Source organism: Poecilia reticulata, chromosome 6 (assembly GCF_904066995.2).
Source record: "Poecilia reticulata chromosome 6, P_reticulata-male-v2, whole genome shotgun sequence".
NCBI lineage: Eukaryota > Metazoa > Chordata > Actinopteri > Cyprinodontiformes > Poeciliidae > Poecilia > Poecilia reticulata.
Genome location: NC_088835.1, coordinates 19,482,675 through 19,509,965, shown reverse-complemented (window position 1 = coordinate 19,509,965; position 27,291 = coordinate 19,482,675). Strand labels below are relative to the sequence as shown.

Here is a 27,291-nt window from a genome sequence, read left to right as displayed (position 1 = left end):
GGGGGTGGTAACACAACTAATATAATTACATTACTAAATCAGAATACCGCAAAGTCTTTATTATTTATTATACATTTTTTATTCTCTTAAGAATGTAGAGCTAATTAAATGATCTAAACAAGACCATAAAGTGGTTCCAGTTTCTCTCGATGGCCAACCTGTTGAAACTGTGGCAAATTTGGGTCGTTCCTGTCAGCTCAACTTTGCTGAAAACACTGACTATATTTTGAAGAGCTGTTCTCAGAGACTCTACCTTTTAAGAAGACTTAGTGATCTAGGGGTGACCCAACTAGACCCAACTAGACTCTAGTTGGGTCAGCCCCTATGTCTTGAATTTGGGGGGGAAAAAATCATATTTTATTTATCACTACAGAAGGGTTCAGTGAATGCGCATATGAAACTGGTGGGTTCGGTACCTCAAAAAAGGTTAAGAACCCCTGCTCTAAGAGAAGCAGGGGGTTACAAACTTCTGTTTCATACTTTTCGAAATAAATACTAGCATTTGATTGGTTAACCTGACCTTCCAACGAATGGTTTTGCCTGATCAAAGTCAGTCCTGCACCATCGAGTTTAATTCATATATACTTGACAGATTAAATTAATCCGTGCTGTTGATTTCATGATTTATGAATAAGATATTATGATCTTTTCGGTGTAAGGAAGTGATGCACTGAGGCAGTGGGCGGGCTAAAACTGATCCTAGTTTAAATGAATGGTCAGACGCTGACTGGTTTAAACAGGTCAACCAATCAGATGTTACGGTTTATTTGACAGAAACCAGTGGCAGCTTGAATGTTTTTATGGTGTGCTGCAGTTCAGCAACTATATAAAAAGGTAAGGAAATAATTAAGATTTTTGCTGTTAATTTGATTTTCATGTATTTGCTAAATTCATAATTCAAAGAATTATGAACTTTAATTTATTTACCTAGATATTATACAATAACTTATTGAATATAGATGCACGATTTTGTAAATATGCGCTTTTGGTGGGAAGCTGGAGTTCTCATATTGCAGCCAGAGCGCATGCGCCCCACACTTTGGTAGGCGGGGCTGCTAGATGGGCCGACCAACAGTAGTCAAGTGTGTGTTTGTGTGTGTTCGTTGGGCGAAACGTGTCTATCAGCAAAGACACACACATTCATAAGCGTGAGACCTTGTAGATAACGGGATTTTTTTTCAGGAATTGGAAGTTTTATGTTGGTTTCTCTGAAACAGTTTCGATGCTATACTATGTACAGCACGGAATTTGGCCTTTGAAGCGCAGGATTTATCCGACTCCGTTTCCACTGAAGACTCTCCGCTCCTCCTCCCCCTCGATGAAGCGCTGCGATGCCCTCTGATTTTATATCCCTCCTTAGCTCGGATATTGACCTCAATTCCCCTAAATCTCTATACTCTAAAGGTAAGCTTTTGGTAGAGAAAGGCTTCTGTGGAGTCTCGGCTCCGATTGTGTGTATGTGATCGGCAGCCAAAATGAATGTCTTAAGGGCTCATGTTAAGCTGCTAGCTAGCTGTGGTTAGCTTCTTTTCTGCTCTTAGCAGGACGAGCTAACACAGTTATGAGGTTGGTGGGCTGGAGAGCAACAACCTGTTTGCCACATGCGTGGAAAAAAACACCTTTCTCTGCTGGGGCCAATTGAAATCATAAGATATTATCGTCATGCTAATATTTAGGTGCCAGCTGGTTGTTCGCATCATGATGGTCTCATTTAAGAGCTAACGTAAAGCTACGTGAGGTCGATTTGCTGTTACTACATTGTTCAGCGGTTTAAGGTACTTAAGTCCTGCTCGGATTCTGCACACAGTGTATGTGTGTGTGTGTGTGCGTGTATGTACATTCAACACTGAATGGTGTGCATCGCATTAATGCACTCCTGTGTATTCCTATAATTTCTGTTTTAACGTAACAGACAGCCCCTCTTTTGTTTTGGTTTGCTCAGTGGAGCCGACCCAGAGTTATCCTCCTCCACATTTCTCTAGTTTCAATGAAAGTATGAAGTTGATGGCCCCTCCAGGGTGCGGATAGAACTGCCCGCTGGAGTTGAAATGTAATCTGGCTCTTAATACTGGTGCACACGTGTCAGCCAACTGCTCTGTTATTATTAGGAGGGCGTAGCTGGACGATGAAGACCAACACTCTTCGTCATGTCTTTGTGTGATTAGCTTGGTATGTAGCTCAGTGTTGGCATTTAGCTCAAGTTTTATTTCCAGGTCTTTTGTGTTGTGTCAGTCATCTCGAAAGTTGTATCAAGAGAAATTATATGAATTGGTTTCTGGAAAATGGCTACTCTTGTGATGTAGCATATTTAAAATAAAGACCTGGATTATTTTCGTTATAAAGAGGGAATTTGATTGAAATTAGCATATTTTGATCCAGAGACGATTGAAAGCCTTATTGCTCTAATAGGTTAATTCATATTTTAACTTGCTAATCTGATTGATTTTTAAAGCATTAGCTACTTTTCTTTTCAACAAACACACAGGGAAATTTAAAAATGTTTTTTTTTCCAACACAGGACATATTAAAACGTCTGAATTTTTTAACAGTGTGGTTTTAAAAAATATAAGGTCATAAGTAAGGACGCTAGATAGTGAGAATAGTACTAAACAACTGGGCTCAAATCAAGGATGCAAATTTCAAGGCTTTACTAAATACCGTACTGGATAAGCAGTGTTTGCCAGATTCTGAGTTGTGTTCTGAGCCATTATTTGTCGGATACCTTTTTTTTTTTTTTTTTACGTCTGAGGAATAAAACTCAGATGGAGTCCGATAAGACAATGGTCAGACATAGAACCCCTTCTAGCTAAAAGGGTTTCGACCTTTTATGTTTGAGCAAGATCTACTTAGACTATAATGGATGCTAACATGGATCCCGAGGCTGAAATCAACAGTACTCCATTCTGTAAAAGCATCTTCTCTGACATCATTGAGTGATGTTCACAGAATGCCGACGTTGGTTGTTCATAAGTGTACATTTTATCCAGTTAAATAACGATCTAAAACAAGAAATAGTTGAGGGGGGAAATGTATATATATAACTTGAGTTTGCTTTTTAAAGCAAAGTCTGGCAGTCTCTCTCTCTCTCTGTTCGATGCGAAAGAGTTGAAGTCAACCCGCCGCTGTTGCAACCAAGGTAGTGGCTTGCCACAACAGTCGATTTATACCTAAGGGAAAGTTGACTAGGCAGCTCGAGTTTGTGGTGTAGTGGATGACATGTATGCTGCACAAGGCATCCAAAACACACCAGAATCACTCTGGTGCAACATCTGAGGAGAAATGCTTCTCTACATTAAAGTTTATTGGGCGGGGTGTGCTCAGAAGAAGGAGCAGGTCACTAGACTTGGAGGAGGGTAGTGTGAACTGTTAAAATTAAAGCTACAAGAGTGTTTCTTGGCATGTGTCATGGCCTATTATTAAGATCAGAAGATGTTTGACACACAATTGAAAGCATAGCGCCTTACGTAAACCTCTCCCCGCCTCCTTCGGCTTGTGTGATGCCTTTATTTATAAAAAATGAACATTTTCGTTGTATTTAATCAACTTACTTGGTGATGTATAATCGGTCAACGGCAGTTTTAACAGAAGTATGTCTTTATAACCACATGGTTGAGATGAGGCATCTGCTTTTGAATCGCACTGTGATTTTTATGAGTTTCTATTACACTTTAATCCCAGTTAGATATTAGTGAAGGATGTCAGACTGTTTTTCATGAGAGGCTTTGATGTTAATTTATTGTCTAAAGCCTACCACACTACTGCCTTTCCTGTCTGTTGATTATTAAAGCAGGACCACTGCTTTACAGCATCATGACTTGCAAATATAAAAGCAATGAGGAGATTGGCAACTGTTTTCTCTGCACCTGCACCGCAATTAGTTTTTGAATTGAACAAATTGGTTTGACAAATAACCCGAGATATTGGTTGATCATAAAGGGGGAACAAAGAGCCAGCATGCGAATGTAGGCAATGGTGTCACACAAAATGACAAAACTGGTTTGCGGGAACAATCTATATATAAAGTCTATGCTTACAGTGTGATGTATTTGCAAAGAGTTGTTTGTTGAGTCAGTCAAAATTTGTGGTTTTTAGCAACTGGTTTAGCCTTGTCGACTCTAGTTCTTAAATATTGTTTTTGCAATGTTATATTGTTGAATCACGAGGCCTGATCACAGTAATGTTTTGTGCTTTTACTGATTCAGTAATGTTGGAGTTGCGGTTTTTCCTCGCGTGCACGAAATCTCCACTCTCATACTGAATGGCAGACTTTCTTACTCGATGTTTAAAAAAAGCCACAAAAAAGTATCTTTAGTGTATCTTCTGAAAGATAAGGTCATTACATTTAGTAAAACACACACGATGCTCAGTTTTTAACATTTGTGTGTTCTTGCACATTGCTTTGCTTGTATATGTTCTTTGTGTAGTTTTCAGACTGAAAAACTGCTGGATTTCAATCTTGTTTCCATATTTTCCTGCACATCTTTTTGGTGATTTGTTGGATTTATTCATTCAACGTTAAACATTCAGCATCACAGTGAAGGTTTTCTCACACCATAAAGCCATTACAACTTCCACAAGCTGTCTCCTCACAGCTCATCTCTTTGCTATGGGATGCCAAAAAAGTCAAGTAATTCTATTGTCTTGTTTTTGTTTGTTTTGTTTTTTTTTTAGAAAACATTTATCGATATTTCAGAAATCAGTCAACGTTTTTGTCCCCTATGAAATAAACGTGCTTTCATAAACCCCCACTGCGAGGGTTAAGAGCTGCTGTCTTAAGCCTGTCCCAGATTTTGTCATCACTTAAAGCTTGGTGTTGTTACCCAACAAAACTTGAACCTGCCTGCTGGTGCCACATCTGTCCTGGCTTCCACGAGCCAACAGAAAGCTCTGTGACCCTGAAATGTTTAGGTGAGACCGCCATATGGTCACACTCGACAACATAACTGTTTATTTATATCTCAGTAACTGGGTGAGTATCAGAGTGGGAGTACGTGTTGGAATCTAGGTAGCAGAAGTGCTTATCCGAAATATCTAGAGACTTGGTGTATGTATAGGGAAGACGGCTGGCTACGCAGACCGTTTAGTCCTAGGTTTCTCTAGGTCTGCTTGGTATTAACATTTTTTTTTTTTTTCATTATTTGTCTCCTGGCTCAAAGTGAGACGGATGAAAAAAGAAAATCACATTCAAAACCAGTGAAGAAGCAAACATGTTTGAAATTCTCTCCGATCTGTTGACTGCAGTTTTTCCTGCCTTTAAAGCTGTTTCACGTATCCATTTATAGAATACCTCACAAATCAATGTGGCTCCATACTGGTTTAGGCACATGTAAACCAAATCAGTGTACTTAAGGTGATGTGTGGCTTTACCTTTTATAAATTATGGAGATAAATACTCCTGGAAATGCTTAAATCTCACATTTTATTTTAAGACTGTTTATTTCCTCTGGCAACGATTCTGATCTCCGTTTGGTCCAGTTGACTGTTGAGAAATGAGATTATAGACGCTGATCAAAGTAAAGCATGTGTCCATATTACATATTGTAGTCACATAAGCCAATTTCCTCACAGTAGAGCAAGTATAACATATAGAAACTACTTTAAATTGCTGTTTGTGAAAGGGGATGCAAAATGTCCAATAGTGGGACGGGACCATTTTGTGGCTGAAAAATGAGGCAGAAGATGGCCAAAATTACAGTGGGTACAAAATAGTGAAATAACAAGGACCTATAAATATCATAGGGCCTACTTATGATATTTATAAATTGATTGTTTCACAATCAATTTAGAAACCAGCCAACACCAGATTGTCAGTAGACATCTCTACAGATTTCCCAGTAGTTGATCCAATGAGGATGTATTTTCTTTAGTGGTACGTCTAGATTCAAAGATTGATGTTCTGACCCAACTTTGCGCTCAGCTTTTTAGTCAACACTATTATGTCAAAGCAACAAATGATCACTTGGTCTCTTTTTTGTTTGTTTGTTTTTTTTATATATTGTATATGAAAAGTCTTTGGTCCAAGTTGACCGACTACTAAGTGAAGTTTTCTTCACCATTAGATTTGAAAAAAAGATCTTCATGGAGTTTATCTCCATTTTTCTTTCCAGTTTTGCTTACCAAGACAATGATATGGTGGACTGTCCACTCAACGTAATGTCCACATTGGCAGTAATAATCGGTTTCTAAACGTGGAGGCCATCAGTCTGAGAACCCACCCACAACTGGATGTTTGCAGCAGTTAGGCACCAGTGTTGTTTTCTCTCAGCTCCAACAAGAGACAGAAGTGTTCAGGTAAAATCATTTGCACTTTTTTTTTTAAGTATTACTACTAGTCCATCTTGGTGGTATTTTATTTTCAGGGAAAATAAAGCGTTTGTCAGATGTGTTTGTGGGAAACGAATCCCTTTTTTGTAGAAATCTAAGAGATTACAATTTCAAACAATAGAGGATTAAAACTAAAACTGCAGAGTGAATAGAAAGAAGTATGTGAAGTAATTAGAGATGAAATTGGTTCCTGTTGTCACAAGAGTACAGCTGGTTTGTTTTCATTGAGTCTTTTGGTTACAGCTCAGCCTATATAGTTGGTTATTTTAATATTATTTGTTGACAAAAATGGGGTTGATAACTGTACAGTAAAGTACAGCCTGTACTCTATTTTTTGTTAAAAAAAAAAAAACCCAAGGTGAATAGTTTAAAGAAAATGCATTCTTTGTAGTTTTTTTTTTTAAGTGCATTGTTTTTTTTGCACCCTGACTTGCACTTTTGTTTTGCGAGGCAACTATAACTTTGCACCAAAGTAAATTCTTGCTATTTGTGTTTTTATTTTTTTATTTGCAACTAAAACATAGCCTTTTGGTTTGTCCTTTCATCCAAGTTCTCCCCAACGTAGCCGCAACCCTGCTGCAAAGAATAGAAACTGACCGATGCCCTTGTCTCTTGGCAGGACCTCTGAGGCATGCGTAATGTGAGCAGCACATAACTATGAGATGACATAATTTAATTGTTCTCGGTGTAGGTTGAAGTCAAACCTCCGCCTGGGTGACTTTTTCTGTTGCAGAGTACTGTTATGACTGATCTCAATTTAAACTTTACTAGACGGCATTTTTATTTTCTCTCTTGCAGATTGGGCACGACTGCAAATTTGTTTGAGTAACATCACCTTTGTTTTGGTTTTATTAGAAATCTTGTAAAGATAACTGATTTTTAGCACTTTGAGTCGCCACCTCAATGGGACATTTAAATCCATTGTTTTACTGTAAATAAAGTCTTAGTGACATGAGGTTCAGAGATCAGGTCTGAAGAGGATTAGATTGAATTTTTTAAACCAATTACAGCCAGTATCTATGCTCTCCATCACTGTAAAGCTGTTATGGTTCAACATTTTACAGACTTTTGTATGGATTAAACAATGTTTGCATATGCTACCACTGGTCACCTGATTTAAGTATTGCTATTCATGGATAGAGGCAACCTAATCTGTGATGGTAAACCTCTCTTTGCAGTTTCAGTGTCTGCAAGTGGAATTTTGCATATTGCTCCATTTATTATTATTCTATTATTCTGTATTTAATACAAGCTGTATCAGTGGTCCCAAGACTTTACTGTTCAAATAGAGATGGTTGGATTAGAAAAGTGATGAGATTTTAGGTTTTTCAATTGAGCTTTTTCAATCATAAACCTAAATGTTGGTTTGCATGCAAAACGTCCCCCAAACCAGCAGGAACTACCACAATGATGCCATCATGTCCCCTCGAAACATCTAATGCAGTGGTCCCCAAACTACGGCCCATGGGCCGGATCCGGCCCGCCTCCACATTTGGTCCGGCCCCCTGAACAATACCTGAGAGCATATAGATTTTTTTTTTTTCATATACGGTATTTATTTCATAAATAGTGTTATTTCCTGGATTTTTTTTCCAGGAAAAAACTTTACTAGACTGTGTTTTTAGAGAGAGTTATTTGGTTATTATTTATCTCATTAATAGTGTTATTATTTATTTCCTGACTTTTGTTCTGTGAAGAACCCAGAGAGGGTTATTTGATTGTGCTTTCTAGAAAACAATACATTTTTACATTTAGGCACTCCTGCAATCGTCACACCTTTTCTGCTACAAAGTGACTCCGGTCCCCCACCAGAGAAGGGAAAAGTTATGTGACCCTCACAGGAAAAAGTTTGGGGACCCCTGATCTAATGCTTGAAAAAGAAATTCCATAATGTGCTGCATTGTGGTTAAAATATGTGTGAACTAAATGATTAGACTGACTAGTATATTCACTTTTTGAATAATATGTTTTATATTTAACTGATTTGAGCATTTTTGGTTAGAAATTTCTTTACTATATCTAACTCTTTACGTACACTAATCCCAATTGGAATAAATTAATAGGCCTGTTTTGTGTCTTGTACTCATTCCTAATCACACACGTCTGACAATAAAATCAAAATGGTGATGCACTTGTGAGCAGAGGACCGGCTTTAACCCAGCGTGGAGTCATTTTGATCAGGTCAATCCAAGTCACCTAATCTCCGTGAACCTCCTCCTACGACGGATCACAGGATAAACGGCCATTCTGGTCCCTCTCATGTGATGTCCCTCTGTTGTTCCACTGAAGTATATCGAGTTCCTGCTACTGCACATGTTCTGTGTTACAATGAAGATTTTTGTTCCTCTGGCTGCTGCTGCAGCAGACAAATAGCTTCTGTGCATGTTTGAGCGCACATGCAATAGACTTCAGCTCCTCTGTGCCAGTCATTATAGTTTAGACTGAGGTCATGTCGGATCGACAGTTAATCTGCAATGAATGCAGAAACAAAGATACACTTACTTTACACAAATAAAGCTTTTAGCAATTTCAAAAAGTATTTTCGATAGTCATATTTCGAGTAGTTTCACCATTAAATTTCATTTATTTGTAGTGGTAGCAGACTTGTCAAGATTTCTTAATTATCCCCAATAAACATTAATAAAAATCTGATCTTGATTTCTGGCTTTCAAGCCAAGTGGTCCTCTCATGACCCCCTTCCTGCTCTGTTATAATAGGGTTTACCTATTGGAGCCCAAGCATTAGCAAGCGCGCCATGAACAAGCTTGATAAAAAAAAAACGGCGTCGGCTTTTGTTTTTAAAACATTCATATTTTCCTGCGTCTGAACTGTGTGGATCTTTGTGTGAACATGACTGGTGATGTGTCCGTCGTTTACGTCACAGAAGTGTGAGATCAAGTCTCCTGTCAGCGTTGAGATGTTGCCGGTGTCAAGTGTCGGATGACTACTACACATGTTGCCCGCTCCCAGCGCGCGGCTGAAATATCCATGTCATAGTGTTGATAGGTGCCTGTTTCTTAGCAACCGAATTGCCGACTGATGTGTTTATCAGCCAGCAAATGTAGTTTAATTCCATGTTATTGCAGATGTTGGACATTTCGACTAGGAATTATGCTCGAATCAAATATCATTGTGTCTGTTCTGCTGTTGTTGCACTGCAGGAGGCTAGCTTAGTTTATCAGTGTTGCGTTAGTGTTATCTGTAGGGTTTCTATTTCAGTAATGGATCCACAGGGTTCAATCAGTTTGCGTTACAGAAAAATGTGGCGTATGTTTCAAGTGTTTTCAGGTATGGATAGAGCTTATGGAAAAATGTTTGTCTTTCCAGACTTATTCCCCATAGGTCTGTCCATCCAGTCTTTTGTCCATTTGTTTCTCCATCTGTCGTCGTCCCTCGGTTTGTCCATCCAGTCATCTGTCTATCCCATTATAGCAGGTTCCATATTTAAAGAAAGTAACGCATTTGAAATTCATGCCACAAATTATTCTAAATATTTGGTTTTTGAAAAAAAAAAAAGTTTTATGTGTGAACTCTCAAGGTTTTGATCTGCAAAAAGTGACATTTTGACATATAATGAAATATGTAGGAACCCTCTAGGTTTTGTCTTCAGGGTTTCCCCCAGTGTATTAAAAGTCTGGTGGGCCACCAGTCTTTTTCTTGTGCCCCCACCAGGCTAATCATTACTTATTTAAGTCTTTTTAAAATGTTTATTTTTTTAAGACTTTGTAGTTGGTGTTCAGGTATTAATCTTCCAATCTTTCAATAACACATAATTATCAAGTGATATTTTCAAATTCCACGTCAACTTTAAACGTTTTTAAATTCAAAAGACTCAAAGGGCTGCTGGATGAATGACTGCACTAGCACCCAACCACCAGGCTTAGCAAGTTTTCTGGGGGAAACCTTGATATTGTACTGATTCTTATCTTGGGAATAAACTGAGTTTGGATTAACTGCCAGAAAAGTGAGACGCAGTTAAATTTTTGTTTGTATGGGGGGTTTTTTGTTGCTGTTTTTTTTATCTGCAGACATATTTTCTGTGAAAATAGTTTTCAATTCCCTTATTGATCTTAAAACGGTCTTAACCCAAGCCTGCAGTGCAGCCTTATCGTCTCCAGTCACATGGCTCTATGATGGACATTCTGATGCATGTTTTTTTTCTTTCCACTGAACTAATGCATGTTCTCCTGCTCACCCTTTATGGCAGAGTCAGTATATGACCTCCTCCCCAAAGAGCTCCAGCTTCAGCCGTCGTCCACACAGACAGACCCACCCACCATGAGCCAGAAGAGCGGGGGAGAGGCGGGACCTCCCCCCTCTGCAACGTTGGCCTCAGGTGAGATATCCACCCAGCCAAGGAAAAACCCTGACCTGGGATCAGTTTTCCTGTTCCAATCTACTCCCCAAGTCAGCAGGGGCGAAGCAGCAATTATGGCCTTGTGATTGTCTGGGGGGCAACTTCACCCTTTCATCTGAGGCCAAATTAGTTATGAATAAACCTCTATATTTTAGTGAAGTATTTGTATTTTTAATATGTTTGGTGGTGATGTAGCATCACAAGGCTACCAAGGTGGTACTTAAAATTAATTCTTATTGATATTATCCAGTCAAATTAGAAAATATCTTGAACAATTGTCTTTTCAATTCATCACTTGGGCCTGTTGGGTTTTTTTTGTTTTGTTGTTGTTGCTCCAAAAGCCTATTACTGTAAGTAAAGTGTGACATTCTAGGTTTTCTAGCAAAAGACAGAATGTCATGAATTAGTTTTTGAGCTGCTGTTTAAAATCAGAGTTTTGGTATTTTGGTTAGATGATGAAGCCGTTGTATTTAAAACCAAGTTGACGCTTATTCCATGATGCCCGCTATTTACACCGTTGGAAAGTTATTTCGCCCATAAAAGCTGCTTTCCTTGATTGGTTTACGTCTCAGATCCATGGCTGCATTCGTCTTGAATAGAGTTGATGCATGGCACTGCCTTAGCAGCAGCATGGGAAATACTTAGCTTTTGAAGCAGCTGGATTTGCTTTACATTTACCAGATCATAATACAACTAAAATAATCCATCTTGCCAGACTCGGAGGTCTTGTATATTTGTTCCTGAAACTCAAAGGTTTGAGCCCAGAGGAGTCATGAACTGGTACCTACGGGGGTTTTAACAATCAACACTTCCCTTACTAGTGGATAGGAAAAAAAATCTACATAACTCTGTTAACACGATTCAGGTTTTGTGATGTAAAAAGTGAGACTAAGAGATCATTTCATATCTTTTTTCCACTTTTAAGGTCATTTGTAACCTGTACCACTCAATTGAAATCTTTTTTTTCTTTCTTTTTTTGGGAAGTAACATAAGATGTTTGTTTAAGTGTGCACACCCTCTAATACTTTTTTCAAAGCCTCTTTTGATTTTATTACACTGTATCTGGGTGGGAGTGGATCAGCGTGGTACATCCTGACGTCCTCTTTCCAAACACTGTTCAGATCTGTCGGATCGTGGGAGCATCTGCAGATCCAGAGCCTTTCCAAAACTTTGCTCTAACTCTTTTGAATCCTTTCTTTCGATGGTTTCGGATGTTTGCTTTCGTCGATGCGTTAAAAGACGACATTTCTCTTCATCCTAAGCCCTCTAACAGAAACCAGAAGGTTTTGTGCTGGCAATCCTGAAGAGAACCAGACACAAACCACTACCACGTCTCACTGTTTGCGTAGTGTTCTTTTGGGAGACTTCATAATTTGTGTTTGCACATTTTGGCCAGAAGCTGATGGGTTTTGTTTAGAAAAAAAACTTCCAGCTTGCCACCAAAGCCCAAACACGTGAAGAATACATGAGATGTAGAACTAATACTGCTACAGGCCAGGGCTTGTCAGAAATGGTCAGAAAAAGAGATGCATTGGTTAATTGTAGGCAGATGTGCCTACAATTAAGAAGATGTGCACGATCATGCAACCATGTTATTTAGGTTTTGTTTTATATGATTCCACACTGCTTTTATTTATTACTGGTTATATCCAATGTAATACCTCTAATTGGTTAGACTTCACAATTTGAGATTTTCCCTGAAATTTCTATCAAGTAACAAGAATGCTTGGCCCTTTCAAAATACGAGCATAATAGTTTATGGTAATGATATATTTGGGCTTCCTTAAGATGTATGCCGTAAGTTCTCCTCTGTTTAAAACGGAAACTGAAGAATAGATAAAGATCATTGAGTTTCCTTTTAGACAGACATCAAATGTATTCTTTTTTACATCAGCTATAAAATGCAAGTCTCAGTGACTAATTTACTGCGACTGCTGTTAAGAATAAATTATAACCTGTCCTCCTGTGAATTGTTCCAGTTGGTGCTTGCTTTAAAAGCATGGTAACATTTGGAATGAGATGTTCTTTACCGTTTCCCTGATTTATTTATTTATTTTTTAAATCTACATTTTAATGCTTCTACTTTTTTTTTTATTATTATTTTTTTGGGGGGGGGTTTGCTCAACGGTATATAGACAGTTGAAACTTGGAACAAATGGTAATGAAATGTGTGTTTAGTTTATGATTTCTTTGTAAAAATGCTTCTTGGCAATACATTATAACCACAGAAAGCCTGTTTATGTCTGAGAATTACAAAATTACTTTGTGGAGGCGAGGGGCAGCATCTCTCGCTAATGAAACAAAACTTGTCATTGTCGGGCTAATGCCACACAGAGTTAACCAGGTGAGATTTGGTCATCCCACATGTCCACTAATAAGTGCCAAAGTCTTGCCCTCCACAATGATGACACTTGGGATGACTTGTCTGCTGGTCAACCGTACACCTGTCCTATCTACTTGGGTGAACTGGTTCTGACAGAATGACCAACACAACCACATTAGCTGTTTTGTTTTTAAACCATATGCTGGCTAAGGAATGGGATGTTTTCCAACATCAGTGTGTGATCAGAATGTAAACGTGGTGCCAAGTTGTTGGGCTGGCAGCAACAGCCTGGCAATGGATAGCAAACAGTCACCCATTGACTGTTTGTTAAAGGAATGACTTGTTAAATTTCCATTGTCGTTTTATTTATTTATTTTACATCAAACAACAGTTAAAGCGGAATAAGCAGTTTGACTTTATCAAAGAGGGATTGAGAAATGTTTTCAAGATTTTACAGACATACTTGACTCTACTGCTCAATCCTTACAGATATGGAGCCATTTAAAAGGACATAAACAGGTTTTCTAGCGGTGTAAGATTTTTTATTTTATTTTTATTTTTTTTACAAGGATCGTAACAAAGAGCTTTTTGTGCTAAGCGTACATTAGATGGCTTAGCAGTTCATAAAAGCAAATCCTCTGCTCCTGTATATTTTTATTTTATTTGAATGAAACGATACCCTTTCTTTTAAATTATACAGTTTTCCTCCCAACTTTCTGAATAAACATAAAGGTTTTTACTTTCGATGAAACCGTCAAGTTGCCCCTTGGCAGTCACTCGTTTGTATTTTTTTATTTTATTTTATTTATTTTTTACAAGGTTTTAGCGAACCAGAATAAAAACAGTCTGATCTTAGATCATGGTTTTAGGGCTGCCAACATCACCTGCAGCTGTGAGGGATCTTCTAACAGAGTCTGACGTGAAGAGCAAACTAACTCTGCCGGCAGTCGTGTCGGAGGGAGGGCTTTTTGTTTTAATGCCACCTTATCACTGTCCTGTCTGGCCTAGCTGCCCCTAAGCAGCGCTGATCAAAAGCATGACTACTGTAACGTCTCACAGATCGTCATTAACAACAAAGCGCACATGCTTTTAGGTGTCTGTAAACGGTCGACCTCCAAAGCTACTCCTTCCTTCAGTGTATTCACTCATCCAATTTAGTGATTGACAGAAGTTGAGTCTTGAATGATCAGCTCTCTTGTTGCTCATTGGCTGTCTCGTTTTTATTGCAGGAAGTTCCCTCTGAGGCAGGGAGTGTCTGCATATAAAATGGTCTGCAGTTCACTGCTCCATAGGTCAGAGGCTTGTTTATTCTGTCTCCATGGCTACGCTCAGTCCCAACCAAATCTTCCAATTGGCATGCACAAACTCTACTGTTTTTTCTATTTGAATGCACATTGCACAAAACTGTGATGTAACCCTGGCAATTCTTTTATTTTTTTTAATTATTTTTTTTTTAATTTGGCGCCACATTTATCCAGCTTGCAAAATTTGGCTGTACAAGAAAGTTTGACCAGGTTTTGTTCTGTTTCTTTCTGGCAATGTGTATGTAACAATTTGTAGCTTGCTTTTGTTTTTGTAAACAAAGCATGTCAGTTTTGTCACATTGATTTATTTTTTTTTTTTTAATTGGGAGGGTTTTTTTTTTTTATAGGAATCAAACAAACAAAAAAAAAGAAAAACATTGTGGGACCAATAGTACCCTTCTCAACTTTAACTTCAGATTATTTGATCAATGCTTGGCAGCTCTCGCATGCACAGTGAGAGTGTAAAACCGACAACCGGTCTGTTGAAATTAGAGTTGGGAAGAGGGGAAATCGGAACAAATCATGCACAAATTCAGCTGCTTGAATGGGACTGCTAGCCTGCTCTGTGCTGAACATCTGTGCTAACTCCATCTGTGTGTGCTACTGCAGATGCCACCTCTTCCACCTCCAGCCCCTCTGCCTCTTCCTCCCTGGCCATGGGCCTCTCTACCTCTTCCTCAGACCACCTCACGGTCTCTCAGCACCTCCACTCCACGGGAGCGGATGGGCAAGGAGCGTCAGAGATGCAAGGCATGGAGGCGACCGGATCGGCGCCCAGCAGAGGCGGCGGAGCGAGCACCGCAGGCGGGGACGGAGGGACCGGCGTGCTGTCGGGGCTGGGCGTGCAGCAGCTGCAGAACACGCCGTCAAAGCGGAGGCCCGTGCTGAGCATATCGCCGCCGCCCGAAGATCTGTTCGACGACAGCCAAATGTCGTGCCAAGAGGAGCCCGCCGTCGCCGCGGCGGCGTGTCCGGACTCGGAGCACAGCAGCAGCATGTGGGCTGACGACTCCGTGTCCAACTTCAGCATCATCAGCTCCGTCTCGTACAACGACAACACGGAGGTGCCACGCAAATCCAGGAAACGGACGCCCCGCCAGCGACCGGGCCCCAAGCCGACCCCTCCGGAGGACAGCATGGACGTGTTTGACGCGGACAGCGCCAAGGGTCCTCACTTTGTCCTCTCCCAGCTGAGCACAGACAAGACCAGCTCAATTGCGAGGTGTGGACCGTCTTCAAACCTTATTATTTCTTCATTTGTGATGACCACGTTGGCTTTGATTATTTGTAGCAGTACAATAGAAGCTATTCATTTTTCTTTCTGTGCTGCAGTGATTGAATCTGTCCTTTTGTGGTGCAGCTCTCTCGATTCAGGAACTGTGGTGAAAAGTGGCTCGCTGTCTGCCCAGTTTCCTCAGAGGAGTGACGGGAAGGAGCTGAAGATCCTGGTGCAGCCAGAGACCCAGCACCGAGCCCGGTACCTGACGGAGGGCAGCAGAGGTTCAGTTAAAGATCGCACACAGCAAGGATTCCCAACTGTCAAGGTTTGACCCCCCCAAACATCCTCAGTCTTGAGTCTTAAACCAGAAAGGATTTGAAAAATGCTTAAACTATTATCCTGAATTACTACTAATGACCGTCCTGATGGTAATTCTGTATTTCGGCCATCTGTTTCTGTTAATAATGATGGTTAGGAACCACAGGAAAAATGTAAAATGTTGCCCTGAGATAAAAAAAAAACGGCGAAATTGTCTCTTTAGTGTATTTTTAAAGGTTTACATTTATCTTTGGGTTCTGTAAGCGACGTCAATGCCAAAATAATCGAGTTGGTCAAATGTGGATGGCATCATTAAAAAAAATGGCTTAAAGAATAAAGTCCTCAGACTTTTCTTATTCGGTTTACTTTTTCTTTTATATATTTAAATCTAAATCAAACATGGAATACGTAGGAAGCTTGGCGTTCCCACTCGCTTAATTTTCTCTTTTTATTTTTTTAACGCTCTGTCCACAGTTGGAAGGCATCAGTGAACCAGTGGTTCTTCAGGTGTTTGTTGCCAACGACGCGGGCAGAGTGAAGCCTCACGGTTTCTATCAGGCGTGTCGAGTAACGGGACGCAACACCACCGCCTGTAAGGAGGTGGACATAGACGGCACAACGGTTATAGAGATCCCTCTGGAACCCAGCAACGACATGACGCTGGCGTAAGAAAAGACTGTTTTATTTCACACAGAGGCTCGTGATGTTTATGCGAAGTACGCAGGGCTTATTTCTCCTCCTCTGTGCTGCGTCTGCAGTGTGGACTGCGTGGGGATTTTGAAGCTGCGTAACGCAGACGTGGAGGCACGAATCGGCGTGGCGGGATCCAAGAAGAAAAGTACACGAGCCAGGCTGGCCTTCAGGGTCAACATCCCCCAACCCGACGGCTCGGTGCTCACCTTGCAGGTCCCCTCATCACCCATCCTCTGCAGTGAGTTGCCAGGCTTTTTTTTTTTAACTTAATCATGACCATTAATCATGATATTCATGATTAAGTTATGAATATCATCCTAAAATCTTATTGTTGGACTCTGTCTCCATGCAGCCCAGCCAGCTGGACTCCCGGAGATCCTGAAGAAGAGTCTCCACAGCGGCTCGGTGAAAGGAGGCGAGGAGGTTTTTATAATTGGAAAGAACTTCCTCAAAGGAACTAAAGTCATATTTCAGGAGAACATCGCAGGTACTAAGGACAGTTTAATGGGACTCGTTTTCCCATTTCTGAGCTTTTCTGTTTGCATTTTAAACAAATGACAAAAATGAAAAACTATTTATTTCCTCTCTCCTCCGTAGACGACAATTCCTGGCAAGCTGAGGCGAAGATTGATACGGACCTTTTTCATCAGGTATGTGCAAACTAATAATCCGAGATGCAGTGCCTCGCAAATGTGTTCATGTCTTTGCATTGCAACCACAAACTTCAATGTGTTTGATGGGAAATTTATGTGATAAACCAACAAAAGGTATCATAAACTTGTGTATTCACCCCCCTCTACTTCGGTAATTCTGAGTGATCCTGGAAGAAATCTCCCCCAAAAAAATGCATCAACAATTGTTCTAACTCTTGACAGTCATGTGCTACTTTGTGTTTGTCTGTCACATGAAATCCCAACTTTGAAGTTTGTGATTGAAAGTACGACAATCGTAAAAAATGCGTGGGGCATGAAAACCCTGCAGAACTCGGTACGTTTAAATGTTTGTACCACTCGTGTCTGCCTGTCTCTAACGTATCTGACCTTGTATTCCAGAACCATTTGGTGGTGACCGTCCCTCCGTTCCACAGCCAGTCCATCACCTCTCCTGTGTCCGTGGGGATTTTTGTGATGACCAATGCCGGTCGATCACACGAGGCCCAGGCTTTCATCTACACTCCAGAATCAGGTAGAACAACTGCAAAGCCATGCAGTCGCCTTTGACATGCTCACATAGTTCATCGTCTATGTGTCTCTATTCTATTGAGTCATTTTTGTAAGATGTGTGGCATGAATTCAACCCAAATATGATCAAAACAATGTAACTGCCTCTAAGCGAAAAAAGGAAAATTAACGGTCAGGGGCCATGTTGCTGTGTTTTCCCTCCGTTTCTGTTCAGTGCTTGTGTCTAATAATAGCATTGGGAGTAATTTAATTACGCCTTCAAATATGAATTGGCACCTAAACTCTCGGGATGTGCCAGAATTATGTCCATAAAACCTTACAAAACACATTTTGACCAGTTTTTAGGCAGATCTTTTTTTACTATCAGGCTTTAACATAGACATACGTTTTCTTCCACTTCTTTTAAATGCAGCCATGAAAAATACCAATGATGATCATTTGACAAGAATGAGTAGATATTTTAGTGTCAACAACATTCGACAGGCTACAAGCCAAAAGCTAAATGAACATTGGCACTGTGTGTGTGTTAAGTATTTAAAAATGGAAAGGAAAAACATGAATTAGTGATGCACAAATTACAAAGCATGAATCTAATTTAGTCAGGAGATTAGGGGTGTCTTACGTAAGAGTATAAAATAGTCGTGTTGGTCCAAAGATGTGGTTCTGTGGTTGTCTGAATTAATATCATTGATCGTTTTATCTCCAGTGGAGCTGGAAAAATGGGGGGGAAATGTCCTTACAGAAGCAAAGTGCATAAAGATGCCATTTAGAGTTCATGCATGGATAACTTATCTGTAGTGTCTGCACACAGCAGTAATTCAGTAAGTTTAAGAGTCTGTGTCATTCTTTAGCGTTTCATAGGTCAATGTTCTCCTGTGTAACGAGCAAAATTGGGTACAATAATTTGCAACGGGCAGAAGAATTGCCTTCAAGAAGTTTGCTTTAAAAAAAAAAAAAGCAGTGTGATTAAAGCAAAAGAAATGAGAGCTGTTTCAACTCTTCCTCAGAGCGCTCAGTGGAAAAACGGCTGCAGCAAGACCTGAGACGTTTACCGGAGATTAAATTAGATCATGTATATTTTATAAGTTAGATCGCTGAGGCTTATTCTCTTACCCTAGATTTAAACCTTCCTTCTGGGATAAATGATAATAGAGGTTTTGGCTTGAGGTTATGGAGCAGCTGCAGGGGAACAGAGAGAGAGAGAAGAGACTAAATGGCAATGATAAAGAGAAGCATATGTGAAGGTGGGGGTGGGGGGAGAGGGTGAAGCTACAATGTGTTAGATGTTAGTGAGCTGTTCTCACCACCACAGGACCGGCGGTTTTCATATTGCTGCAAAGCAGAATCTGTTCAGATGCTTTACAACAAAAATAAAAGGACAAACTCTTAATTTGGTTCCACAAATCATTTTAAATTGGTTTACAATGAGCTATTAATGATGCAAGTGATTAAACAGCATTTTATATGAGCTGGTCAGAAGCTAGCCAGATGGCTTTCTATGGTTGTCTTCTGTCACGCATGTGTCTGATGGAGAAGTATGAAGGGGAAGCTGAACTACACGCAGTATTTTACAATTAAAAATCTAAAAAGTGTGGTGTGCTTTTTTTTTTTATCCCTTCGCAGAACAGCTGTATTTATGCTGAGATTAACTTACACACACAATTCACTACAATGTTATTTAGAAGTATCCGACTGAAAAAAAATCAAGCCACACTTTTCAATTTTTTACTTATTGACTTATTTAAATTACAGAAAAACTTGTCATTTTTTCCACTTTTCAGTTATGTGTTTGTGTTGGTCTGTCACGTAAAATCAGCAAAAAAAAAAAGAACTGAAATGTGTGATGGTGGCAGGAGATTTAAAACTTCCTCTAAGCTCTGTTTTCACTCCTCAGCCGATAGTTCAAGCGGCCAGACGGTCAAAACAGAAGGAGCGTCACTGGTCAACACCTGCATCTTTGACGGTCAGATCAAATCCGTGTCCTCGGAGCAGAGCGACTGCTCCGGTCAGCCTTCCAAGCGGCAGGAAGACACGCCCATGGAGGTCTCCAGCAACCCTCAACCCACAGATGTTTTCAAAGTAAGACGTTTTCCTGTTTGAACATTTATCTTATCTCAATCAGGCTCACAGTTGGTGCTAACTTTCCCCGTTCTCTCTCACTTAGCCATCCCCGGACCCTCTGATCTCAGTGCAGCAGACTCTGGAGCTCAACTCGAGCCCACATCCAGGAGGAGAGGCTTTCGAGAGCCCGATGCCCCTGCAGCCTGAAGACGTCGAGCTTCCCCAGGCGCCCCCCGTCTTTCCCAGCCTGGAGTCTCTCAGCACCATCCAAAAGCAAGAGATCTCTTCCACCACATCCTTTCCCGTGTCAGGAGACACCACCATCCCCCCGGTGACACCAGAAGTCCCCCAGCAGTTCCTCAGAGACCCTCAAGAAAGCCTTTCTCCGGAGAGCTCCGATAACAGCGGGACCATTGTGGTCGTAGCCATGCCTCAGATGGCGGCTCCCGCTCAGCCGCCGCCGCAGCAGACGCAGGTCGACCTGTTTCCCCATGAGGGCGTGGCCCAGTTGGAGCGGGCGGTGAGGGAGCTGCAGGCTGGAGGCACCACCACCCTGGAGCAGGTGCTGGAGGTGGCGCAGCAGCAGCTCAACTCTGTGCTCTACAGCCCGGCGCCGTCGGCAGAGTCCTTACAGCAGCACGTCCAGGAGAACATGAACAGCCTGCGGTTGGGCAACTCCGATGGCTCCCTGTCGGCGCGGCAACAGATACAAATGCAGCAACAGCAGCAGCAGCAACAGATACAAATGCAGCAGCATCAGCAACAAATACAGCAGCAGTACCAGCAACAGCAACAAATCCTTGAAAACCTGCAGCAACAGCAGCAGCAGCAGCAGCAACAGCAGCAGCTGCAGCAGCAGGTCCTCAGCAACATGCAGATCCAGCAGCAGCTCATGCTGCAGCCTCAAGACCAACAGCAGCTGCAGCAGCAGCAGATGATGGAGAATATCCAGCAGCAGCAGCTGCAGCAGAATCAGCAACAGCAGGTCCTGAACAACATCCAGCTCCAGGATCAGCAGCAGCAGAACCAGATCCTGAGCAATCTGCAGGAGCAGCAGGTCCTGGAGAAGCTGCAGCAGCAGCTGCAAGCCGAGCTGCTGCAGCCGCAGATGCACTCCTCCCCCCAGGCGCAGCAGCCCGTCTCGCTGCTGCAGCAGGCGGGAGAGCTGCTCACCATCCAGACCAGCTTCCCGACGCCGCCGCCATCCCACACGTCGCCGCCGCAGCAACTCTTCCAGTCGCCGCAGCCGCTGGCCGAGACCCAGAGCTCCCAGCAGCAGGTGCAGGCCACCCTGCTCCAGAACACGCTGACCGTCCTCTCTGGCGGCGGCCTCGGGTCCGAGCAGCAGCCCACGGGGTCGACCATATTCCTGTCCACCAACCCTCAGCCGCAGCAGCCACAGCAGCAGCCCCAGCTGGCCTTCATCTCTTCCATGGAGACGTCATCCAGCCAGCCCCAGCCCGTTTCCATGTTCCAGAACCAACCTCCGACCCAGCTCTCCCAGCCAATGGAGCAGCAGCAATCCCCGCAGCAGAACCAGCAGCCGCCGCAGCAGCACCCGCTGGGCCAACAGGGCACCTTGTTCCAGAGCATCCCAAACCACTCGCAGGCCAGCGCCATCCCCCAGAACCAGATCGCTCAGCCCCAGCAGACGGGCCTGCTCCTCTGTACTTCGGATCTACTGTTCACCACCCCGGCTCAAGCCGCGCCCCCCATCGCAGGCATCAGCGTCGGAATCCCCCAACCGGACGCAGCCGAGCCCATGTCGTTCCAGGTCCAGAGCTCCTCCGGCAGCAGCGCCGCGTCCGCCGCAAACCAACAGCAGAGCCTGTTCCAGGAGCAGCAGCCCATGCAGGTGACCCCGAGCTCCGGCCAGGTTCCCAACAGTCAGCCGGTGAAGCTGTTCATCCCGCAGACGTCCCTGTCAGGGCTGCAGGGGACCATTGGCTCCCAGGAGCTCAACACCGAGGCGGCAGCTCCGACTGCAACCATCTTTGTGGTGCAGGGTGGCGTCGGCGTGGTCGCCAGCCCGGGCCAGCAGCCGCCAGAGCAGCTGTTCCAGACCGCGGTGGGCGGCACCGTAGCACCGCAGGGGCAGCCCAACCTATTTGTGTTTGGCATCCAGAATGGTGAGACGGTTTTAATCCTTATTTATTTTTTTTTTTTATCATCTTACCAACACTTTGGTTCTTTAGAGTGGAGTAGTCGGCATCCGTGGTGAAGATGTGTAAAAAAAAAAGCAACTTTGAAATAGCTTCACCTTTTAATTTCAATAATATCTTGCACTAAATATTTTACAATAATTAGTGCATACGTAAAAAGCATTTAAATTTTTTTTTCCATAAAATCAACGGGGCTGCAATTACTGAAGAGAGCAAAACCAGCTGAAATTTTTTTATTTTTGTGAGCATCCGGTAAATAAATATCTAGAAATGCAACATGGCTTGAAACAATTAAGTTCTATTATTAATTAAAATATGACATGACTACATGCCAAAACTATTAATACAATACAAATCATAATTAACAATATTGGCAACACCTGGTGCTGTATTAAAGTATTGCACATTTCCTGTCATAATTTAGTCATTCTGGCTCTTTAAATGAACCCTAGCGTCTGATTGGTTAAGGACAGACCAGTCTGCAGGAGTGTTACCCTGCCCACTCACTCTGCATGCAACTCAGGAAATGTTTTTCTGCCATGAAAAATATGTCCGAAATATAAATGTAATCTTCATTAAACAAAATATGAAGAAACTTTTCAACAAAGTTTCATAAATGAGCAGAATCATTATTGCCTTGCATCTTAGCAGCAAAATGAACCCTGTTCACTCGAGAAGTGAAATGCTGGACATCCTTTGAGACAGAAACGTTCGACACACCCAGATGGTCAGAAGGACGCATTACCTCAAACGCCTTGCGTTACAAAATCACCGCTCTAAACCAGAATTACCTGAACTTCATGAAGCTTTTAAGAACGAGGCGTTTTAATGCCCCAGTTAGAGCTGTGGCATTAAAACCGCTTCATTCACAGTAAATGACCCTGTTCTCTCTGTCTCTCAGACTCATCCCAGTTGCTGAGTTCTTCTGGACCGAACCTGCCTGCTCAGACCCAAGCCCAGAACTCCAATCACATGCAGCCTCTGCTGGATCAGCCCATGCCGCAGGCCTCGCCCAGCATGCACAGCAATCTGCAAAACACTCTGCAGGCACAAATGCAGACCAGCCTAGAAAATGCACTGCAGTCAAACACCCAAACTCCAATGCAGACCAGCCTGCAGACACAGATACAGAGCAGCTTGCAGAATCAGATGCAGGCGACCATTTCTGCAACGTCTGACATGGATAAAATCGAGGACATCCTAGAAAGTCTGCAGAAGCAATGAGACGGGTCGGGACACGTGTGGCTTAAAAGTTACATTTCATCAAATTGGCAAAGGTGGTGTGTTGGTTTTTGCACCAATGCCATAAAAGAAAACAAACATAAAATCTTAATGCTTAATAATATGCCCTTTTACTAAAAACCCAAATTATGAGGTTTGACATGATTTTTAAAAGGTCATTATTAATTCATTATTCGTTTTAGCTATCGTTCATTACTCTTGAATTGTTGAATCCACCTTTGTAATTACCCATCCTGCAAGTTAACGAGGCCCGGAGTAACTGCTCGATGCATTAATGTTAAAAAAAAAAAAGAGAACTGCAGTGTTTTTGTTCTGTGTTTAGATGATGTGAGCCTCAGAGATGATGCAACAAACCCGCCAGGTGTGGGAGGAGAAAAGAACTGGGATGGGATAAAGAATGTCGGCCACTTGGAAACATCGTGCGGAATAGGGATGGATTGTCGGATGCTCTGGATAAAGGCTGAATCTCATTTTGTGAATGTGTGAACTCTGAGGTTTCATTTCACTTCAGGGTTTCAGTCTGTCAATCGGGAAACTTTAGGTTTAAATGTAATGTTCCTAAAACGGCTCATGATTGAAGACATCTTTGGTTTTAGTTTTTGGCTTTGAAGAATTCTCGCAATTTTCCTCAAACCTCGGATTTGCACGTCTACAAATCCATGTAAGTCGAAAAGCTAATTTCTTTGAGAATAAGGACGTGTTTTTTTTTTTTATTTCTTATATTTGCTAGTATGCATTTGTTCTGCATTTGTAGTGTCTCTAAAGAGGAGGACAGAAGCACAAAGCTACCAGTGGTTTTACTTGAACGAGGCATGGGAAGGAATGAGATTCTCACGGTACAACCTTGAATGTCACGTTTTTACAGTATTTATACAAAAATGAATTTCTTTTAAAAACAAATATTCAAACTGCTTCTAAATTAATATGTCTTTTTACTATTAATTTATCTAGTCTTAAGCAACAACACAGACCAGCCACCTTCTAAATTTAGTAGCAGCAGAATATTACACCTCATCATTCTGAGGACCATTCAGGCTGTAATTTAAAAAGAGTCTTAGCTTATTGAAAGATGTAGGTGGTGCTTCTCTAGCTTCTACACTATGACTGGAAATCTGTCCAAGCAGCCTGAAATGGTTTGTTTTTATTTGTAAGAGAGAGGAATAAAGTATTGGAGGCTTCTCCCAGCCGGTCCAGCTACTTCAAGCTCAGTTAGCTAGCCTGATGTTAGCTGCTTACCAGACATGCTGGTCATACTTTGTCAACTGGAGTTTTAAAGCAGAATTACCATAATAAAGGTGATGGGTGGCTGAAAACTGTTTTGTTTTCTTTTCCTTTTTGAATTTGGAGTTTTAAATTTGTTTTTGGTTTACCCTGATGCCTCTAACTGACCCATGCTTATGGAAAAAAAAAAAAAGAAATAAAACTTCTCATTAAGATGTAGTGTGAAATTAATTGGGTGAGAGGGGAACATTACACAATCACAAATCAGGTTCAGCCTGTTGAATAACGTGACTTTTTGTGGGACGCCATGCAGTGTTGTCATGTTTCGGCCTCATCAGTAGGTTTGTAAAAGCTTTCCGGATGAATTTTTAAACATTCATGTACGTGTTGTGTTCAGTTTTTTTCTTTTTTTTCATTTCAATGTGTTGGTAGTTTTTACCAATTAATCGTGGACAGGAAGCAGCTTTCCACTAGTGAAAACAAGAGCGTTGAGTGGTTTTATAAACATTTTATCTCAAGCACTTTATAACCTTTTTGTGTAACCCGCTCCTCCTGATCATCCGTCCGTCCACAGCTCTGTAAGGAACAAGCAGAATTTGTACATGAGAAAAGAAAAAAAAAAGAAAGCAGTTGTCTTTGTAACGATGAATAAGTTTTAATCAAACATTTTCACATTTTATCTTTCTTTTTTTTAGCTATAGCGTTTGTATAGAATGTCAACTTACTGTTCAAGTCTCGGTGGTCCAGTCAAAGCCTGTCCAGAAGCAGCCATTCCCACTAGAACATTGTGATTTTTTCACTGAGTGGTTCAGTGGGCCTTTTGTGTTTTACACACAGACTAGCCATCTAAGATATTCGTTCATCTTTTACTCTGAAATGAAGGATTTGCATTCAGTTCTTCTTTTTTTTTTTGTACCGATTCACTGCAGACTGTTTTGCCGTTTGTCTTGTTTGCGATGTTGTTTTTGTCGGTGTTTGCGGAGCGTACAGAGTGGCGCCGGATGAAGTTTTACGACTCGTCTCTTTCATATTGAGCGAGGGCTCGCTGTTACTTAGAGGCCGAAGTTTCTGATGTTATCTATGGTGCTATGTACAGGAGCACCTCTGCTGTGATGTTAACTATTTCTAATAGCACTGGCTTTGTTTTTGTTTTTTTAAACTGTGTCTGCAAAGTTGAGTCCACAGCGCCGGCTTTTTGTTGTGGGTTCGGACTGGAGCGCAGCCAGGCGTACCAAAGCTCCTGTTGTGATTCGTCGCCATCCCGTCTCCGGCTCGTCCTCGCGGACGCCCTCATGATGTTTACTCATTTCTACAGATGAATGCAGCTCTCCCGTGGAAAGCAATTCAGCAGATTTACAAAAGACAAAAAGAAAAAGAAAAGGTACTTTCCACCAATCTGATACAGAGCATGACTCGGGGTTCCTATGCAGTCTGGAAAAGATTGAAGTTCAATTTCTGTATTTTCCAGACCTGCATGAAAAATTTAGATATTTCTGGACTTATTCCATGTCCCATTGCACATGTGTTTTGATTCCTTGTGTCCTTCCTACATGTTTTTAGCTGATATTCTTCCCATCTCAGATCCTTCCTGTGTCAAAATTCTTCTTTCCTTGTTTCCTTCTCTCGTTACTTCCTTCCTTCTCTCCTTGCTCTTCTTTCGCCTTCCTTCTTTTTCTTTAATTCTGTCTTCCTAGTTAGAATCCTTGGTGACTTCCTCCCTTGTGTCCTCCTTTGTCACCTTGCTCCTCTGCCCTTCCTTCAGTACTTACTTCCTTGCTCAAAACGTTCCTTCTGTTCTTCCTCCATCGTTCCACCGTTTTTGTTTTATTTACCGGTTTTAAATCCAATCACATAGCAAACATTTGTGTTTAAAAATGAGTCTGAAAAAATCAGAATTTTTTTTTACACAAACATTGTGTGGGAACCCCGACGATTTTTTTTTTCCATGCAGTTGACACTGCTTTGCTTTCCATATTCAAAAGTAGCCAATTTGGCATCATCAAAAAGCCAATTTTTGATAAATATTCAGATGTAATTTATAGCATTGGTCATAAATGCATTTTGTTTACATTGTCAGTCATATTCTTGTCCTGCAGCTGTTAGTGATCCATTTTAAAGTAACTTATCTTTTTTAAAATTTTGTATCCATGTATCAGAGTGTAGAGTATTTTTGTAAAAACGAAGCTTTCTTTTTTTTTTTTCTTTTTTTTTTTTTTTTTGGTTTATGCTCATGGCACAGAAGAATATCGTTGAGATTGTGCTTTTGTTGAGATGAAGCACAGGTTTACTGTGAACTGTTTGAAGTCAAGAAATATAATCAAGTGGACATCGTTATTGATTTTACCCGAACTGTGCAAACCTAACGACGTGTGGGCAAGTTGTCATTTTCATTATTTTTGTTTTCTTCTTAAACTTAGTTTTCATGTCATCCATCTCAAATGGCACTTTGACTCATCCATTTTACTGTAGATCAGGTGAGAGCGCAGCCACGCCGTCTCCAAGCATTCCGTTCCTCTCGGTTAGGGGAGATTTTTCAAAAGAGCACACGATGTTGTGGAAGAACCGCGGAAAGGTTAATGCCTCTTAAAGCCATACCAACACAGAAAGCCAACCTGTGACTTCGCTTTCATGAATGTAAATTTTACCTCATGGTGTGGACACCTGGCTTGGTCTACATATGACATCGGACCAATTACCATTTTAGAGATTTTTTTTTTTTTGCTTTGTTTTGTTTTCTTCTGAGGCAAAGGGAATATAAGTGGGTGTGGCACCAGCTGTCATTCATGTTTCCATTCATTTGTTTTCTGTCGGATGGTGATTTGGTTTCATGTCCAGCCCTTCACATTGTCCGGTGAGCCTGTATATTTAGGCCTAAAAAAAAGAAAA

The 27,291-nt window shown here is 41.4% G+C and overlaps 1 protein-coding gene across 4 annotated transcripts; it reads left to right on the top strand.

Moving 5' to 3' along the window:
* The first annotated feature begins 1,040 nt into the window (after positions 1-1,040).
* nfat5a (nuclear factor of activated T cells 5a) lies at positions 1,041-27,291 on the top strand. Of its 4 annotated transcripts, XM_017305374.2 has the most exons (12): positions 1,041-1,404; positions 10,532-10,660; positions 14,918-15,530; positions 15,669-15,852; positions 16,320-16,510; positions 16,604-16,776; positions 16,891-17,025; positions 17,136-17,188; positions 17,591-17,723; positions 19,614-19,798; positions 19,884-21,909; positions 22,844-27,291. In XM_017305374.2, exons 1-12 carry the CDS (start codon positions 1,332-1,334, stop codon positions 23,164-23,166), a joined length of 4,218 nt encoding a protein of 1,405 aa, XP_017160863.1. In that variant the 5' UTR covers positions 1,041-1,331; the 3' UTR covers positions 23,167-27,291. The 4 variants fall into 4 exon arrangements, with proteins under 4 accessions (XP_017160863.1, XP_081464232.1, XP_081464233.1 ...); XM_081608106.1 differs by lacking the exon at positions 10,532-10,660; XM_081608107.1 differs by lacking the exons at positions 1,041-1,404; positions 10,532-10,660 and adding an exon at positions 14,231-14,296.

Coding starts and splice junctions, on each gene's coding strand:
- nfat5a (XM_017305374.2), top strand. CDS start 1,332: ATGCCCTCTGATTTTATATCCCTCCTTAGCTCGGATATTGACCTCAAT. Junction 16,511..16,603: donor AGCAACGACATGACGCTGGC/GTAAGAAAAGAC, acceptor CTGCGTCTGCAG/TGTGGACTGCGTGGGGATTT. Junction 17,724..19,613: donor CATCTACACTCCAGAATCAG/GTAGAACAACTG, acceptor TTCACTCCTCAG/CCGATAGTTCAAGCGGCCAG.